The sequence below is a fragment of the Pseudorca crassidens genome, chromosome 3, assembly GCF_039906515.1.
Source record: "Pseudorca crassidens isolate mPseCra1 chromosome 3, mPseCra1.hap1, whole genome shotgun sequence".
NCBI classification, from domain to species: domain Eukaryota; kingdom Metazoa; phylum Chordata; class Mammalia; order Artiodactyla; family Delphinidae; genus Pseudorca; species Pseudorca crassidens.
This window is the reverse complement of record NC_090298.1, coordinates 1,016,008-1,034,641: the sequence shown is the minus strand read 5'-3', so window position 1 is coordinate 1,034,641 and position 18,634 is coordinate 1,016,008. Positions and strand designations below refer to the sequence as shown.

Genomic DNA, 18,634 nt, shown 5'->3' with positions numbered 1-18,634 from the left:
ATGGGCATCCTCATCCCGGTGGTGCTTTGCTCCCAGGACAGTGCCGTCGGGCCAAAGGCAGCACTGCAGTTTGAGGGAATGGACACCAGGTGAGCGGGGAGGGGCCGGTCAGGCTGGGGCACAGGGCTGACCAACAGCAGAGTCAGCCTCGACCTCTGCTGCCGGCCCAGCAGAGGGTCCCTGACCCGCGGAGGAGCCCCCCTCTCCTAACCGGCCCCCAGCCCCACCCAGGGGACCTCGTAACCTGCCGGCTCCTCCACTCGTGCCTCTGTCCATCTGCACCAGACCCAGCCGTCCCCGCAGGCCCCGGCAGTAGGGCTCCCCAGGAAGGTGCGTGGGGCGCGGGCGGCTGGAGCCTGCGAGAGGCTGCCTCTGTGGACGGAGAGGGGACATGTCCCTGTCCACCCTCCCTGTCCCCACCGAGGAAGGATCGCGATTGGTGATTGGCCGCACTCGGGGCCTTCAGATAGGAGTCCTCGGACACCACACTCAGGAACCAGGACTTTCTGGAGCTTAGGAATCGAGACGATGTGGCGAGAGGCGGTGGGGGAGGAGAGGCCCTGAGCCAGTGGGCTGGCCGTCCTTGTGGCGCGAGCTGCCCACTCGGCACTGTGTCCACATGCCCTGTGCTCCCCTACTTGCCCCTGCTGTGGCCCTTCCGTGGCCTTCAAGGGGGCACCCGGGGCGTCAGGCTGGGGGAGCGCAGCCCAGACAGAGGCGCCCACACCCTGGACAGAGCCTGGAGTCTCGGCTCCTGGGTCAAGTGTGAGGACGAGGTTGTAATGGACGCCCTGGCCTCCCCCGGCGTGAGTTGCTGAAGCAGCGGGTCGGGGGCACGAGCCCACCGCCTTTTCACCGAGGGCTGAAGTTCTCCAGCTCAGGCACGGGTGGTGAGAGTCCCTCCTGAGGGTCTCTTGGGCCTGCCCCTGCGCCGCCCTGCCCCTCCCCTAGAGCTGGTGATGCGTACCGGGGGCGGGGCCCCGGCTTTGTGACACGTCTTGGGAGTCCATTTAGTGTTGCCGGGAGACCCGGCTCGCCTCACGTGGGCTTGGGCTGAGCGAGAGGCACCTTGCGTTCCCGCTCATCCAGGACCTGCGAATCGTGAGAGGAGTGAGGAGAGTGTGTTCTGGCTGCGCGTCTGACTGCGGGGAAGGCGGGTGCTTCGCCCCTCCGTCTGCTCTGCCCCTCCGTCTGCAGGGAGTCCAGGACCACGTGGGACGCGGGTGAGACACGGGTCCAGAAGCTGCCAGGATCTGTGCTGAGGGACGGTCAGAAAACGTGCTCACAGAGGTCGTGGTTGGCTCAGGACGCAGCGTGCAGCCAGCCCGATGCCCTGTTCTGGGGAGAGTGGGGACGGGGTGGGGACAGGGTGGGGACAGTGTGGATGGGGTGGGAACAGACTGGAGACGGGGTGGGAGGGGCTCTGCACTGCGGGCAGGTGAGTCAGGAGACCTGGGACCCCCCTGCTTCCATGGCGACCACGGCCTATGAATCTTGGCCATGGTCGTGTCGGGGGCCTGGAGGTGACAATGACCTTAGAGGTCATCCCAGCACCAAACACAGACTGGAGCCCCAGGGAAGATGGAAAACAAGATGCAGGAACCAACATGGGACAAAAAGTGGACCCAGGCACCATCATGCCCCAAACAGGGCTAATTTCCTGAGCCCAACACCAGCGGTCTGCCCTGTAGTGAAGCCAGAATGACCCAGGGGAGGTGGCGCCAGGACAGGGCACGGAGGGAGAAGGCGGCTGTTACCAGGGTGGGCAGGGGCAGAAGATGGCCCCAGGGCCCCGGCCCAGGAAATAGCCTGGGAAACACCGAGCAGTGAGGAGCGAGTCCAGAAACCTGAGGGTGTGCAGCTGTGGTGAGTGCTGTGTGTGCTGTGTCTGTATGTCTCTGTGTGGCGTGTGGTGTGTGTGTGTGGTGTGCGTGCATGTGTGTGTGTGTGCTGTGTGTGCTACGTGCTGTGTCGGTATGTCTCTGTGGTGTGTGGTGTGTGTGTGGTGTGGCGTGCGTGCATGTGTGTGTGTGTGCTATGTGCTGTGTCTGTATGTCTCTGTGTGGCGTGTGTGGTGTGTGGTGTGTGTGTGGTGTGTGTTGTGTGCATGTGTGCATGTGTGTGTGTGGTGTGTGTATGTGTGTGTGCATGTATGTGTGGTGTGTGCGTGCGTGCATGTGTGTGTAGGTGCGTGTGTGTGTATGTGTGTGGTGTGTGGTGTGCGTGTATGTGTGTGGTGTGTGTGTGTATGTGTGGTGTGCATGTGTGTGTGTGGTGTGCACGTGTGTGTGGTGTGCGTGCGTGTGTGTGTGTGTGGTGTGTGATGTGTGTGTGGTGTGTGCTGTGTGCCTGTGTGCATATGTGTGTGTGGTGTGTGTGTATGTGTGGTGTGCATGTGTGTGTGTGCGTGCGTGCATGTGTGTGTAGGTGCGTGTGTGTATGTGTGTGGTGTGTGTGTGTGGTGTGTGTGTGTATGTGTGGTGTGCATGTGTGTGTGGTGTGTGATGTGTGTGTGGTGTGTGGTGTGCGTGCGTGTATGTGTGTGTGTGTGGTGTGTGATGTGTGTGTGGTGTGTGCTGTGCGTGCGTGTGGTGTGTGCTGTGTGCCTGTGTGCATATGTGTGTGTGTGGTGTGTATGTGTGGTGTGCATGTGTGTGTGTGGTGTGTGCGTGCGTGCATGTGCGTGTAGGTGGTGTGTGCGTGTGTGGTGTGCGTGCATGTGTGTGTATGTGTGGTGTGTGGTGTGCGTGTATGTGTGTGGTGTGTGTTTATGTGTGTGTATGTGTGGTGTGTGGTGTGCGTGTGTGTGTGGTGTGCACGTGTGTGGTGTGCGTGCGTGTATGTGTGTGTGATGTGTGTGTGGCATGTGTTGTGTGCGTGTGTGTGGGGGGGGGCGTGTGATGTGTGTCAGCGTGCAGCAGCAGCGTGGAGCCGTGTCTCAGGACGGGCAGGGCAGGAGAGCCTGTGGCCGCGCCGGTCGCTGGGCCTGAGGGGTTCCAGTTCCGCCGTGCAGCGGTGGCCATGGCGGCGGGGGACCTGGCGCCTGGCGGGGTGCTGAGTGGAGAGGAGCCGGCAGGACGAGCCACGGCCGCGGTGGGAGGTGGAGCCGGACAGGAAGGCGGGGACAGTCCCGTCTCGGGGCAGAGGGCTCGGCCCCGCGTGAACGTTCCACGGATGACGAGCGCTTGCGGCCCTGCGTGGCTCTCGTCACCCCGCGTGTCCCCTCAGCCACAGGGTGTGGCTCACGAGGAGAGGCGCGGGACGAGCGTGGGCACGGCCCCTCCACCCCGTCTGCTCTCTCCTCCCCCAGGTCCTCTTGGTCGGAACAACCCAGCTGATCCCGACGTCCCAGCGCGGGGCCTGGCGAGGAAGGACTTCGGCCACGGTTGCCAGGTCTGCGTGCAGGGGGCCCTGGGTCAGGGTCGGGGGTCCCGGGTGTCACCTCACACCACCACATGGCGGGCCTGCTGACGGGCTGGCGGGTGTCGGCGCGGCCAGCGCCGTGGGCCCCGGCTTTCACTGAAGACCCACCTGCTCGGCCCTGCATTCTGAACTTGAGGTGCCCGGGGTGTCAGGGTGACTCTCAGATCTGATGGAGTAAATCTTCTCAGAAGATCTCTGGGAGAAGGTGAGTGGGTGCGCTCGAGTCTCGACGCCTCCCGGGGGCTTGCCCTGTGTCACCTTCAGTGACAGGCTGGCTGGTCCATCTCAGGACAGAAGACTCAGCACTTGAACTTTATAAATGCCAGTTACATCGTGTCATAGATAATCTCATTGTTTCTTCTTCCGGGACACCTGTAGGACTCTGTGTCCTCAAAGTTCTCACTTTCACCACTGTAGATGTATTCTTTTTTCCACTGTCTGGTTCTTGGAGTATAATTTAGGGCTAAAGTCTTAAATCTCCTTGCAGTACGGACATGGCTTCACTTTTTTTCTTTGTTTCTTCTCTTACACCCTCTTCCTTTTCCTCTTCTGGAAACCCTGACAGACAGACATTGTGTCTGTGTCACTTAAATTTGCTCTCACAATTATCCCTTCCACACGTCTCTACGTCTCTGTTTCAAGATGTGCAGTAATCCCTTGATGTGACCTTCCACGTGACTGGAGTTTGATTTTTGGCAACATCTTTTCTGTTAGTTGGCCCTTCCATCTGAATGCTTTCATCTGGGAATCATGTTTCAATACCAAGCCTGCCTTTCTGGGTTCTGAACCCCTGGTGCCTTGGTCGTGTTGTACAAATGTGCTATTAGATGCTCGTGAAACCCACGCAAACTCAGGGCTGCTGCGTCCCGATGTCCACGTGGCGTCACATCCAGAGGGCCAGAGCAGATGACCAAAAGCTGCGGCCAGCAGCTGAAACCTGCTCTTAGGACAGTCCCCAAGGGGAAGTCACAGCTCACAGAAAAAAACAGTCTCAGAATATTTTTCAACGTTTCTGTCTCTTCCCACAGTAACACATTAATATCAGCTATATATTCTGTGTGCTGCTTTCTGAAGACAGTGAAGGCTGTGCACAGGGCCTTCTGACCTCAAAGTTCCACCTGTAACAGCTGTTAACATCCTTCCCCCCTCCAACACCCCCAAACACCCGACAGCCACCCTGGCCACGTCCCTCCCTTTCCCAGTGGCCCTGCCCACCTGACTGGCCGGAAGGGCCACGGTTCCCTCCCACCCCTGGAGGGCCTGTCCCTGTGGAAGGAAAAACACAGGACTCTGGAAATGTGGCCTCTCCTGCCACAGGGGAAACCTGCAGGATTTCTGGTGGATGAAAGTGTCACATGATCCCACCAGCTAAAGCTGGCTTTTCCTGCTCCCCTCTCGGTTTCCCCGGGGATGAGGACCTTTTCCTCACTGGGTCCCCCATATCCCATGAGTCTTCTGATGAGGCGTGTGCATCTGTAAACCAGCCCCCGGACTCATTGCTGCAAGTGGCCCCCAGGCCATGAGGGGCTGGTAGCTGCCCGCCCTGCGGTCATGGTGGGGGGCAGGGGGGTGCCCTTCGTTCCTCATGCAGGGGGCCACACACCCCCAAGAGCTGTTTTCCGCAGCTGTGATGTCACCGGGGCCCCGGGCGATGCTGGGCCGTGGGTCCCGCCCCCAGAGTCCCCGGGCCACGAGGGCAGGAGCCTGTGGCCTGCCATGCCCCGTCCTGTCTTGCAGATGGCGTTCTGGGCCAGGATCTCGAGGCTCCTCCTGCCAGGAACCGCGTCCAGGAGGAGCACAAAGACTGTGCCCCCCCGGCGGTCCAGGGTGAGCGGCTGGTCGCAGCCCGTCCACTGCTTGCAGATCGTGGCCTGGATCGTGTTCCTCATTCTGGTCTTCACCACCTTTGGCATCTTCATTCCCCTCCTGCCACACGAGTGGAGATACATTGCCTACAGTGTATCCTTTGACTGGGGGCATTGCTGTCATCTAAGGGGGGGCGGGGCTCCCAGAGGGGCCTCCAGCAGGCCTGGCTCCGGGCCGCCCTTGGAGGCAGTCAGACCTCTCCTCTGCCCCGGCTCCCACTGTCACAGTGCTGGAAACCCCACAGCTGTCCTCCAGGCAGCCGCTGGCTCGGGGTCTGGGCTACAAGTGCCCACCAGTGCTGGGGCAGGGAGAGGGTGCCCAGCCGGCAGCAGGGGTGGGAGGGTCCCGGGTGGACAGAGACCCCAGGAGTGGGGGAGCCGCAGACGGGCCACGTGCTTTCCCAACCATGGCTAAGCGGTCAGTCTGTGTTGTCCAAGAGGAATGATGGGTTTTAATAAGGACTTGAAGAGCTCGTGTGCCCCCGCGAGTGTCAGGTATGTGGAGCCGAGGCATTGACGTCTGTGATAACCTGGGGTGGCTGTGTTCTGGGCGAGAGGCGTCTGCTCTGAGTACTGGGGTGTGCGTCCGGGTGTGCGTCAGGGTGTGCGTCAGGGTGGCGCGGGACTCCGCCAGGAGCCCCGGCCCTCACACTGAGGGTCGCCACACGTTACAGCCAGTGGACAGGCTGGGCTGCTGCGAAGTGGGTGTTGGAACCAGCTTCTAAGAGTGGGCCCTCTGTCTCCCGGGGCCTCCCAACTCCTTATCATGGCGTCTTTCAGTTTTGAAGAAGTGGAGAGAACAGTGTGATGGACCCCAACTACCAGGTACTCAGCTGCAACAGTTAAGATTTTGCCAGTGTTGTTTCATATCTCACACACATACACTGAGTATCTTTAAAAATCCCAGACGTCATGAAATTTCACTGGAATGCCCCACCTTGCATCTGACGAAGACTTTTGTCTCCACACCACCATTCTTCTTATCTCACCTAAAATATCCCATGGGAAGTTACCAAGATTGACACTTGTCATTTTGCAGAGGTGGGGCCCCCCCTGAGCCCCAAAGGCCCCCCTGAGCCTCAGTCAGTCAGAAAAACCAGGGCATCTGCCTGGAGTGCCTCTCACTCAGGTGAGGCCCGTTTTTTGCCCCTCGAGGTCATAGAGGTAGATTTCTTTGTGATAATGTTTGCAATGATCAATTTCCTTAATAGGAAAAGAGCTCTTCAGCTTTTCTGTTTCATCTTCTGTCTGTTTTGGCAAGTCATGTTTTTCAAGAAATTTTAGTATTTTGTCTAACTCGTCAAATTTCTTGGAATAAAATTATTCGCACTATTTCCTGTTATCTGTGGGATCTGTCGTGATACCGCTCAGCAGTGGCATCAGTCTTCCTAGGGTTTATCGCTTTTATCGATTATTCAAAGAGTCAGCTTTTGGACTTTTATTTTTACTATTTATTTTCAATGTATTGTGGCTTTAATTTCCTCTTTTTCTACCTTCTTTTTTTCTTTTAAGATTGATTTTTATCTATTTATTTATTTATTTTGGCTGTGCCAGGTCTTTGCTGTGGCACGTGGGATCTTCATTGTGGCACGTGGGATCTTTCAGTTGCAACAAGTGAACTCTTAGTTGCGGCATGCGGGATCTAGCTCTCCGACCAGGGATCAAACGCAGAGTCTTACCCGCTGGACCACCAGAGAAGTTCTGTTTTTTCTACCTTCTTGAGGTGGAAACTTAGGCCATTGATTTTAGACCTTTTTTCTTTTCGTCGTATCTGAAGCTATAAGTTTCCCCGTAGGTGCAAGCACACACAGGCCTACAAACACACAGATACACACACACAAATATGCAAACACTGCACAAGTCACAAACCAGCCACACACATGGGCACCCGCTCTGTCACACACACAGGCACAGAGGCACAAAGATGGGGCCAGAGGTCCAAGCTGGTTGGGCAGGGCCGTGCTGCCTCTGAAGTTCCCAGGACCTGTCCCAGCTCTGGGGCCTCAGGCATCCCTTGGCTTTAGATGCCACCACCTCCGCGTCCTCACAGGGTTGTCCCGCTGTGCGTGTCTGAGGCTTGATCGTCTCCTCTTCTGAGGACACCAGTCCTGTGAGATCAGGACCCACCATGAGGACCTCATCTTAACTTGATCATCTGCAAAGACCCCACCTTCAAGTAAAATCAGCCACAGTTCCTGGGGTTAGGACTTCACCATCTTTTGGGGACACAGTTCAGCCTCACCTGTGGGTCTTTGCTTATGTGCTGGCTATGATGCTGTGTCTTCATTCTCTTTTGAGCCAAAACTTAGCTGAGTCTTGGCCCTTGGAGGCTTTTTGAGTGTCCCCGGGTGCTTTGTCCAGTAGCCACTGTGAGCGCTTAGCTGCTTTGCGCACAGCAAGGAGCCCCGGGGTCAAGTGCACCCTGTCCCACATGGACGCCATTTCTTCCCAGAGTCCTGGCCCCCTGGTGGGCCCCTTGCCTCTGGGTGCTCAGCACCGAGTCTGTGTGGCCCCCTCCTGCCTGTCCCAAGCGGTGGATGCAGGATGGCGTCCCAGTCTGTTCAGAGCTCAGACGACCTTCAGGACATGTTTTCTGGTCCAGTTTCCTGCCCCCCAGACCCGCCACTGTCCCAGCGATGTTCCTCAGGCCACGGCAGCAGCACTTGGGCGCCATGCTCTGGCCACTAGGGAGCGCCAGCGTCACTCGGCGCCTGCAGGGACCCAGGAGCAGGGAGGGCAGGGTCCCGGGTCAGGGCCGCGCGATTTCAGGAAGCCGTGTGGCATTCCGTGGGCCCGGTGGAGACAGGGAAGCGTCAGCAAGGCTGCAGGAGCAGCGTGGGGGTCACCGCGCAGGATCCTGGCCGCCCTCGGCGTGCGGAAAGCACTGGGCGGGGTGGGGCTCCTCTGGGACCCAGGCAGCGGTGGGGCAGCTCCGCGGGGGCCCCGCCCTCCCGCTGCAGGACCGGCGAGGCAGCCGTGTGACAGGGCGGGCATCCTGGGCTGGCGCCCGGTGCTGTTTGTTTACTGAACAAAGATAGTTGCTAGGGGACCGCTGCGTCCTCAGAACAGCTCGGGGGCCCTGCTTTGCAGGGGAAGTGAGAAGGCAGACCGGGTTCTTTTTATTATTTACTTGAACCTAAGACGCTCCTGAGATAAAATTACATCGAAAGTGAAAGCTGGCAGCTTGAGGGCGCGCCACCCCGCCTGTAGCACCTTCTCTTCTGGGGGCTCAGTGACGGCCACTGAGTGTGTGAACGACAGCGGGAATGGCCGGGTCGTCTCTGGCAAACCAGACGCGGGCAGGCAGGTGGGCCCACGCGTGTACCTGTGGCAGACGCGTGACGTCTGAGGGGCCGTGGCAGCTTGGCCCACCGCGTCTGGGTCTCGGGATCCCCCGGGCACCTGCAGGTTTAGGGGCTCCGCAGGGCTGCCTGTCAGGCTTGGGTTGGGCCCCCGGGCACCTCCACACTGAGGCTGAGGGTCTGAGCGTGGGCTGCCGTCCCCCCGCTCTCCCTGGCGGCGGTCTCGTGTGGAGCCGAGTGTGGACGTGCAGACAGAACCCACGGGCTACACTGGGCTCCAGCCTCCCAGCTGCCCTCCTGGCCCCCGCCCCCCGGCGTCTGATGGGGACAGTCCTACTCTAGCTCCGCAGAGCAGGGCCGCACCTGGGCCGCAGTGCGACTTCCTGCCACATCTCCTGTCCCGGGCCGTGCCCCCGCCTGTGTCCTGCGCTCAGGACACGCTCCCGTCGCCTCAGCAGCCACACACACAGTGCTGCGTCAGCTGTGCCTCAGGCCTCGGGAAGCGGGCGTAGGGGCACCAGCGAGCCCGGACCATGCTGGCATCTCCAGACGGGACCGTGCAGGCTGGCCGCTGACCACCTGCCCACTGCCCCACACCCTGCACAGGAGCGTGGCTCAGTCTGCTGGACGGCAGGGGCAGGGAGGTCCAGGCCACAGGAAGGGCGTCCCTGTGTGGCACTGAGGGATCCGGTCAGTCCCGTTCCCTGTGTAGGTCCCCCGGCCTGGCTGGTCCTCGGCGCTCTCGCCCTCACCGTGGTCTCTGCGCCCCCGGCTGGGCCGGGCCTCTGTTGCCCCACGCCTGGCACCCAGGGCCCTGGGTGTGCACTGGAGGCTGGAGGACAAGGGAGACCAAGCAGCTTTGGCCAGACCAGCCCCCCACTGAGGCTCGCCGTGCAGCGGGGATGCTTGGTCCAGGCAGGAGCGCGCCTGTGAGCACACGCCGCAGAGCCCCAGGGCGGCTCCACTGAGGCTGAGCATTACAGGCAGGGCCAGCAGGCCGTGGACCCCGACGGCGGTGCAGCCTGGGAAGGACCCCAGAAGAGGGGCCTCCTTGCTCAGAGTCTGCACTGCCGGTGGGCCTCCGTACAGGCACCGTAGACCCTGTGCACATGTGGCCTTGCCACGAGACCCTGTGGGTGGGCGGAGAGAGGCATCTCCCCACCACGCCCAGGCCGCCCTCGCAGGAGCTGGACCTGTGAACCCGAACCCTCCCGGCTCAGAACCTTTCTGGGAAGCAGGGCAGGGCTGATGGGGAGGCCAGGCCGACACTTCCTCCCCTCTGTTTGGTTTCCATGGGGACAGTGTGTCAGTCCCTGAAGAGGAGGTGGAGAGGGTGGGATGTGAGGAACTGATTTTACCCTGCGAGCCCTGGAGGGCGTGGGCCTGGGGGTTCCTGGCTAGGGGAGAGAACGAGACAGAGACAGACAGACAGACGGCCCCGGCCCACTCACCACAAAGGCTCCCTGGGGGTATTGGAGCCCTCCCTCCTTCTCCTGGTGGCGCACGTGCTCAGTGTGGCCTCCCTGCCCCAAGGAGCTCCACCACCCGGCTTCGGCCCCAGGCTTGGTGCCCGCAGACGCACACAGGCCTCTCCCGCCGTCCCAGTGAAGCTCCGCTGGGGTTGCGGGGCCACGGCCTCCAGCGGGCCCTGCTCTGTCCCTCAAGGACAAAGGACTCGGGTGGGTTATGCTGGGCACGCCGGTTGCCAGAGGGGCCGCTCCCGTTCCCGGCCAGGCACAGGCTCCCGTGGCTGCCTGGGGCCTGGACACCTGGCCGCCCGGAGCAGAGGCCCCTCACGCGTGCCGCGCAGGCCGAGCTGTCCCTTGACTCACCCCAGGTGACCGGCGGGATTTGCCTCTTCCACCTCTCGGTCCACCTGATTGTTCTTTCCATCGATCCGGCCGACGCCAACGTCCGCCTCAAGAAGAACTACTCACGGACGGTGCCGACCTTCGACCGGTCCAAACACGCACATGTCATCCAGAGGCAGTATTGTTACCTGTGCGAGGTCACCGTGTGAGTGCCCGGCCGTGTGAGGGTCCCCCCGCGCCGTTCCGCGGGGGTGGGCTGGGCTCAGGCGCACCTGGTCCCCAGCAGCCGACGGGCGCCGCCCCTTTTGCAGAGAAGCAGGGGCCCCGACACACAGCCCCCGCCAGGCCGGGGCAGGAGCGCTGTAGCCTTAGGTCTCACACAGGCCTCTGCCCCCGACCGGATCACAGCCCGGGGCTGCTCAGGGCCCCAGGGGTGTCAGTAGGCGGCCAGGAGGGATCTGACTCAGCCTCCGGGCCTCAGGCCCTGGCGCCTTGTGGCCGCCGCGCCCGCCCGGGCAGGCACCCACCGTGTGGGGTTGGCCCTGTAGGCAGACAGGGGCTCTGACAGGCTGCCCCTCCCAACCTTCCTTCCAGGACTGTGAAAGCCAAGCATTGTAGCACCTGCAACAAGTGTGTCTCAGGCTTCGACCATCACTGCAAGTGGCTTAACAACTGCGTGGGGAGCAGGAATTACTGGTGAGGGTTCTCCCCACCCGGGACGTCGGGCCTGGGGCGGCGCTCCCCCCTCCTCCGGGACGTGCCCCCTTAAGGGGCCTCCTAACTGGCCGAGCACCTCAAGGTCCACCTGCCATGGGGATGGGTGAGAGGTGTGGCCCTGCCGTGCAGAGCACAGGGCGGGCCGCAGGTCCCGACGGGAGCGCGCAGAGCTGGCTGAGAGGGCTCTCCTGGCGGGCGCCTCCCCATGTCCACCGGGCAGGGTCGGCAGGACGGGGGGTGGGGGGGCCTGTGCGGGGTTATCCGGGGCGTTGCGGGAGGACCTCAGGGCAGGCGTAAGGGGACTTCAGGTGAACTACAGACACTGTTTAACACTGAAAATGTTAAAGGTATAACAGCGGAAAGACTAAAGGAGGGCGTTTTAGTGGAACCGTATTCCAGGAGTTGCCACCCAGGCTTTATTTGTTCTGACGGGAAGACCGTTCTCCGTGTCTTTTGTGTGCAGAGCGCAGCAGTGATTTGGGTCTAAAACCGAAGCACGCGGCCCTGACGGGTGTGCCTTTCGAAGGCAGTGTGGCTCCGCCCCTCGGCGCTGGCATCAGTACCCCGGCCGCCATGCCCTTGGCGGTGGCTGGGAGGGAGCCGGGTCTGAACCAGGGGGCCCGGGAGGGGCCGGCTTGGACCAGTCGCACCCTGTGTCTGAGCCTCCGTCTCCCTCTTGCTAGCGTTAGGGTTAGGGCCCTCCTCAGGCCTCCTGTAGGACCGAGTGAGATCTCAGGTGCGTGTTGTGGAGCCGTGGGTCTGTGCAGTCACCCCGAGAGCAGGAGAGAGCAGCCCAAAGTCCGGGAGCCAGAGGGGGAAGGGCCGCGGGACGGTGGCCGGGGCACACCCTCAGCAGGGGCGACCCCGGGTCGCGCATGCTGCCCTGGGCCCCGGCACGCGTGCCGCCTGGCTCCCGGGCCCGGGCTGTGCAGCCGCCCGAGCAGGCTCTCCTCCCACAGGTACTTCTTCGCCTCCGTGGCCTCAGCTGCGGCCGGACTGCTGTGCATGGTCGCCACGCTGCTGTACATCTTCACCCAGTACTTCATCAACCCCGCCGGGCTGCGCACCGACCCACACTATAGGAGTATGCGCTGCCCTGCGCCCGGGCCGGGCCTCCCCTCCCGCCACCTTCCCTTTGGGGGGCCACGTAGGGCAGCCCGGGGTCGAGCACCTGTCCAGGCTGAGTTGTGGGGTGAAGACGCTTGAGCTGGGATTCGGTCTTCACTGGCCGGCACACGACCCTTCTCTGTTTTTCTTCACTTAATTGTTGGAAGCTGCATGGCTGTGGTGTCAGGTCCCCTTGGGTCACAGAGGACTGTATCCTGGAAATGCCCCAGGTGGTGGCTCTGACCTTCCAGCTCTAGTTAGAGTGGGGAGGGCCCAGCGGGGCAGCGCAGTGGACGCTGGGGTCAGGCTCTGTGACCTGGGCACCTAGTTACCCTCTCCCAGCCTTACCTTTCAGATCCATAAAGTGGGTCATGATACCCACCGCAGTCAGGAGGGCCTGCAAGGGTACATAGCTCAGGCAGAGCACACCTGGGCAAGGAGGAAGGGCTCACCTGGGCAGGGAGGGGCTCACCTGGGCAGGGAGGGGCTCACCTGGGCGGGGGAGGTGCTCACCTGGGCAGGGAGGGGCTCACCTGGGCAGGGAGGGGCTCACCTGGGCGGGGGGGGGGGGGGGCTCACCTGGGCAGGGAGGGGCTCACTTGGGCAGGGGAGGGGCTCACCTGGGCAGGGAGGGGCTCACCTGGGCAGGGGAGGTGCTCACCTGGGCAGGGAGGGGCTCACCTGGGCGGGGGAGGGGCTCACCTGGGCAGGGAGGGGCTCACCTGGGCAGGGACGGGCTCACCTGGGCAGGGAGGTGCTCACCTGGGCAGGGAGGGGCTCACCTGGGCAGGGAGGGGCTCACCTGGGCAGGGAGTCACTCCCTCAGGCTGGTGTTCCCTCCCCCACTGCCAAGCTCTGTCCCCAGGTACTCACCTGATGAGAGGTGCTACCTTGTCCGCAGGAGCTGGACGCGTGTGCCTCTCCCCCTCTCCACAGGTATCTCCGACCAGAACACGTGGCTCCTGCTCCTTCCGCTTTTCCCCGTGAGGACGAGCACGCCGGTCTTCCTGGGCATCGGGGCGCTGACGCTGCTGCTTGAGCTCATCAGCCTGCTGCTGCTCGGTCACCTGCTCCTTTTACACCTCTACTTGAGTGCGTTCCCCCCCGTGTTGGCCAACCTTGGCCCTGTGTTCACGTGGGTCCCCGGGCAGGCAGCCTCCGCCAGAAACAAGCTCAGAGCACAAAGGACAAGGGACAGGAAGAGAAGAAACACCCCACGAGGGGCAGAGGGCTGAGTCCTATTCCAAGGCCTGCGGAAAAGATAAAGGAGGTTCAAAAAGTGGTCAGTTAAGGTGTTCAGAGATAGAAAGGAATAGAATCTATGAGGCAGGAACAGGACACTGTGGGAAAGAACAGGGAGATTTAGAAAAGCAAAAACCAGAAATCCTAACAATGAAGAGCATTGAACTCGGCGATGGGGTCTCCACTCACCAAACTCGCTTGAGGGAGAACGGGTGGTTTTCTCGTGTCCACACGGCAGCTGCCCGGGGCAGGCTCCATCTGCCTTTAAAATGAGGGGAGGAGGCCTGTCCTGCACCCTGTGAAGCCTTTCTTTGGAAGTCACAAGCATCACCAGCCTCTGCGGCCCCGAGGAAGGCGAGGGGCAAGCCCCAGAGGGCTCCCCCAGCTCCTGTGTGCACGGCGGGGCCCGCAGGGCCCTGGGCTCGGGGCCGGGGTGCGTGTCGGGGGCCGCTGCGTCTGTCCAGGCGGAGCGCGCCCAAGCGCTGCTCTGTGCGCTTCTGCAGCTGTTGGGGATGCGGTGAGTCCGCAGGAGCGAGGAGGGGCCTGGAGAAGTCAAGCCCACAGGACTTGGTGGCCGGCTAGACATGTAAGGACAGGAGTGTCCAGGGGCTAGTGATGCCACCGTCACCGAGGGTGAGGACACACAGGAGGCCTGTACAGGGGGAGACATGCTGGACTCAGGACCGAGTGGGTTTATCTTAGGGTCTTTGAACCTCCAAGAATGGATTTCCAGGAAAACGTCGGGATTTAGCTATTGTTAGTTACAGTAAAAGTACCCTAGAACGCATCTACTTAACACTCTTGCGACCTCTCAGTTTCTGCGGGGTCAGACTCAGCGCAGTGGCGAGTCAGCATTCAGTCCAGGCTCAGCGCAGTGGCGAGCGCTCAGCATGCGATCGAGTGAAACCCTCAGGCTGGAGGCTCAAGGAAGAGCCGGGCGCCGCAAGTGGGAGAGAAAGCGCCGTGGAAGGTGCTGAGGAAGAGGATCCTCCGGCTGCCCGAGCCGGCGGGTGGGCACTGCAAGGCGGTGGACACAGGTGGACCTTCCCCAGCGCGCTGGGCTCCGGCCGCAGCTCCCAGGCCGCGGGGTGCGTGGGGCTCTGCGTCCGTGTCCCCTCCTCCGCTTCATCACTGCGGTCCGATCACCACACCTCACGCCAAGTGCAGTCAGAAGAGGGAGGGCGCCGGAGGCATGCAGGGCATCTCACAGTCTGGATTTGGTGGTGGTTGTGCAAACCCACACAGAAGAATGAATATTTTCATGAGAATACAAACAGGGTCAAGTTTACATCCTCAAAGTGTGACACAGGTTCTGAGGGAACGTGTGCAGTTAATCAAGAAAGATAAGGCAAACGAAGCGAAAGCCCTCGTAGGAGCCCCCAGGGAAGGGGGCGGGGAAGGCGTCCTGAGCCTCGGGCCCCCGCGGGGCAGCAGCAGAGCGGGCCTCGTGGGCCCTCGTGGGGCCTCGTGGGGCCTCGTGGGCCCTTGCGGGGGCCTTGCGGGGCCCTTGTGGGCCCTTGTGGGGCCTTGTGGGGCCTCGTGGGCCCTAGTGGGCCCTCGTGGGGCCTCGTGGGCCCTCATGGCACCTCGTGGGCCCTTGCGGGGGGCTCGTGGGGCCTCGTGAGGCCTCGTGGGCCCTTGTGGGGCCTCGTGGGGCCTCGTGGGCCCTAGTGGGCCCTTGTGGGGCCTCATGGCACCTCGTGGGCCCTTGCGGGGGCCTTGTGGGCCCTAGTGGGCCCTTGTGGGGCCTCGTGGGGCCTCGTGGGCCCTAGTGGGCCCTTGTGGGGCCTCATGGCACCTCGTGGGCCCTTGCGGGGGCCTTGTGGGGCCTTGTGGGCCCTAGTGGGCCCTCGTGGGCCCTTGTGGGGCCTCGTGGGCCCTAGTGGGCCCTCGTGGGGCCTTGTGGGGCCTTGTAAGGGCAGGCGGCCCTCCGTCTGCTCCTCGAGCGGCAAATAGGCTTCTGTGGGTGGCCCTTTTCGCTTTTCAGAAATGATGGTCAACCCTCTGTTCTCACGTTTGTTAGTCTTCAGGGAACGTTTGGCCCCTCCGCGAAGGCACACGAGTGAAGCGGGCACAGAGCATGCTTTCGTTAATAGTGCTTTTCTATTGACAAACATGTTTGAGAGTTTCTTCTAACAACCTGGGGTCCTTCCGCCACGTGTGAGAGCTGGTGTCTCACCTTAATTAAAACGGAGCTGGGCTCAGCACTCCCCCGTCCACCTTGGCTTTACGGGCCTGTGAGGGACGCAGGGCTCCCCTGCCCGGGACAGGGCTGGTGGGCCACTGCTGGCCGCGGCCCGAGGCCAGCCGGGCTTGGAGTGGCCTGGGAACCAGCCCCCAACGCCCCGGCCCGCGGAGGCCGGGCCGCTCTGCAGCTGATGGAGGGTGACTCTGCCCCTTGCCTCCTGCCTCCTTTCCAGGGGCCAAGAAGTTGAGCACGTTTGAGTACATAATGCAAAACAACAAACTGCAGCGCTCGAAGCCCCCGGCGGTGAAGAGAGATGTGACCCCACCAAGAAAAGGCTTGTTACAGGTACTGGACGTCTCTCTGCTTCACCATCCAGGTTGATGCAGGGCTGGGGCAAGACCCAAGGTCACCTTGCAGCTAGGACCACTTAGCCACAGTCCTTCGCTTCTGTGCTGGCATGTGTGGGGGGCTGTATGTGCGTGTGAGTGAGTTTGGCATGTAGTGTGCGTGTGTGTGTTGTATCATTTCCGAACTCACTCTCCACAAGTGAGGCGACTCCTTTCAGGCCGCCCGTTTCTGCAGCTGCTGCTCATCAAAGTTAACATTCACTCTTCAAAGGACACCATTAAGAAAATGAAAATATAAGCCACAGACACAAATAATTATTTGCAAATCATATACTTGCACCCAGAAAATGTATAGAACTTTCAAAACTCAATTATAAGAAAATCGACCCAGATTTTTAAATGGGCAAAAGATTTGAACACACTGCACCAAAGGGGATCTATGGGTGGCGGATGAAAGAGGGTCAACATAATTCATCGTTAAGGAAACACAAAACCACAGTGAGACATCACACGTGTCCATTAGAGTGGCCATAATCAAAGAGCCCAGCCGCAGGTGTCGGCGAGGCTGTAGGTGGCGAGCTCACACATTGCTGGTGGGGATGTGAAACTACAGCACTTTGTGAAGAGGTTTGGCATTTTCTTAAAAAGTGAAATACATACGTCTCAGTGACCCAGTCACCCCACTCCCTGTCTCTTGCCAAAGAGAAGTGGAAACGCGCACACATGTGTAAGGGTGCGGGGAAGGGTGCCCCCCTCCCCTCCTGTGAGGTCCCTTCCCAGGACCCAGGAGACTCTGAGGTACCACTGCTCCAAATCGACTGAAAGTGTCAACAACTTGCTTTCGTTTTATGACTTTCCTCTATGTCCCGCAACAGCTGGATAACTACCTGAGATCACCTGCGCAGGGGTAAGTCGTCATCTGCCTAGAGCAGCTATATTCTCCTCTTAACGGCTTGCTTTAAAATGTCTTTCTTAGCCCAAGGAACGTCCTCCGTATGCTTTCCTAACATTTTCGTGGTTTTTACTTGCTTTCTTTACACTTGGTTTTGAAACCATCTTCTATTTATTTTTGTATTTACTGAAATAGCCAAGGTATTTTATTACAGCATAGCTGTTGGTTGCCACCTCATTAATGAAATGGTCCACTTTTCCTCATCAAATCGAAAGGCCGTTTTCCTGATGCCCCGAGCTTCTGCAGACTCTGGGCTTGTCTGCTTCTGGACACCCGTCTGTCCCTCTGCTGAGTGTGCTCAGGACACTGTGCTGTTTTAGCGACAGGGCTTCATTTAGCTGCCTTTTGGTATCTAGCAGGTGAATGCCTCTCTTAAGATTTTTGTTTTTCATTATTTTGACAATTCTTTCCTGTATTTATTTTTCCATATAAACTTGAAGATCATTTGTGCAGTTCCAAGAAACCTGGAGTTTGAACTGGAGTCACGTTAGGTGTGCACTTTACGTGGGTGGGACAAAGGCTGCCTCCCCACCTTCACAGCTCAGCGTCTGTGTGGGGAGCAAACCAGGAAGCCAGTCTGCGGGTGGGGAGGTGGGCTGGTAGTGCCGGGCACACCCTAGTAGGCTCCTTCTTCCCGGAAACCTGCAGGGGAAGCTCCAGTGTCCCTGGCAGGGAAGACTGGCCCCGGGGTCCTGGAGGGCTTCACGTCTCCCTTGCCGCAGCTCAACTGGCAGAGAGACTCAGAAAAGGAGAAGGGCACCATTCGTCAATTCCCCCAAAGCTGAGAATTGCTGCAGAGTTTTGCTTAGTTTAATAATCAGGGCATTATAGTTTAGTGTGAAAGAACATTCCTTTTCAAATAGCCCACTATTTTTTTTCTTCTAAATTTATTAGAAACCTGATTGGCACTAGTATTGTGAAAATCTAAGTCATTTTGAATTTCACTTTCAAGTGTCTATGGTTCTTTAAAAAAAAATCTAAGAATATTTTTTCTTTTATTGCTTTCTGGCAAGAATGGTAGAAACCTAACTGGAATCAGCATGGTAAGCTTAACTCTAAAACCAAACCTAAACAAGACAAAAACCTAGTTTTTTTTCAAATTGCCTTATCAATGCATATTCATTATAGAAAATTTGGAAACTGCAAAACTTCCCAGTGTAAATACGAACATCCCTTCTTGCCCCCTCCGCCAAGCGCCACTGTTGGCATTTGATTAGCATCTTTTAGGTTCTTCCTTTTAAATATTTTTTGAGTGCATTATATACATGATGGGTTTTTTCTTTTTCTTTTTTTTTTTGCGGTACGCGGGCCTCTCACTGTTGTGGCCTCTCCCGTTGCGGAGCACAGGCTCCGGACGCGCGGGCTCAGCGGCCATGGCTCACGGGCCCAGCCGCTCCGCGGCATGTGGGATCTTCCCGGACCGGGGCACGAACCCGTGTCCCCTGCATCGGCAGGCGGACTCTCAACCACTGCGCCACCAGGGAAGCCCATGATGGGTTTTTTTCTAAAATTATAATCATATTGTAGAACTCTTTAGAAGTCTTTTTTAAAAACTCCATATGTTGTGAACATTGTTAACAGAAAAAATGATGATTTTTATGAATGTAAATCATGCCATCTTTGGAATGTACCGTCTTCCTCATTTTTGGAATACTATTCTTTATTTTCAATCTGATCTTT

The 18,634-nt window shown here is 59.5% G+C and overlaps 1 protein-coding gene across 1 annotated transcript in view; it reads left to right on the top strand.

The window, feature by feature from the left end:
* LOC137220600 (palmitoyltransferase ZDHHC11-like) overlaps nucleotides 1-18,634 on the top strand; it is a 40,725-nt gene continuing 22,091 nt past the window's right edge. The window contains exons 1-11 of the mRNA XM_067730038.1: nucleotides 1-89; nucleotides 1,198-1,268; nucleotides 3,014-3,100; nucleotides 3,311-3,393; nucleotides 5,161-5,382; nucleotides 10,428-10,606; nucleotides 10,996-11,097; nucleotides 12,078-12,202; nucleotides 13,162-13,317; nucleotides 15,888-16,000; nucleotides 16,878-16,909. Of these exons, the coding sequence (XP_067586139.1) occupies nucleotides 1-89; nucleotides 1,198-1,268; nucleotides 3,014-3,100; nucleotides 3,311-3,393; nucleotides 5,161-5,382; nucleotides 10,428-10,606; nucleotides 10,996-11,097; nucleotides 12,078-12,202; nucleotides 13,162-13,317; nucleotides 15,888-16,000; nucleotides 16,878-16,909 (1,259 nt within the window). The remainder of the gene's footprint in view (nucleotides 90-1,197; nucleotides 1,269-3,013; nucleotides 3,101-3,310; nucleotides 3,394-5,160; nucleotides 5,383-10,427; nucleotides 10,607-10,995; nucleotides 11,098-12,077; nucleotides 12,203-13,161; nucleotides 13,318-15,887; nucleotides 16,001-16,877; nucleotides 16,910-18,634) is intronic.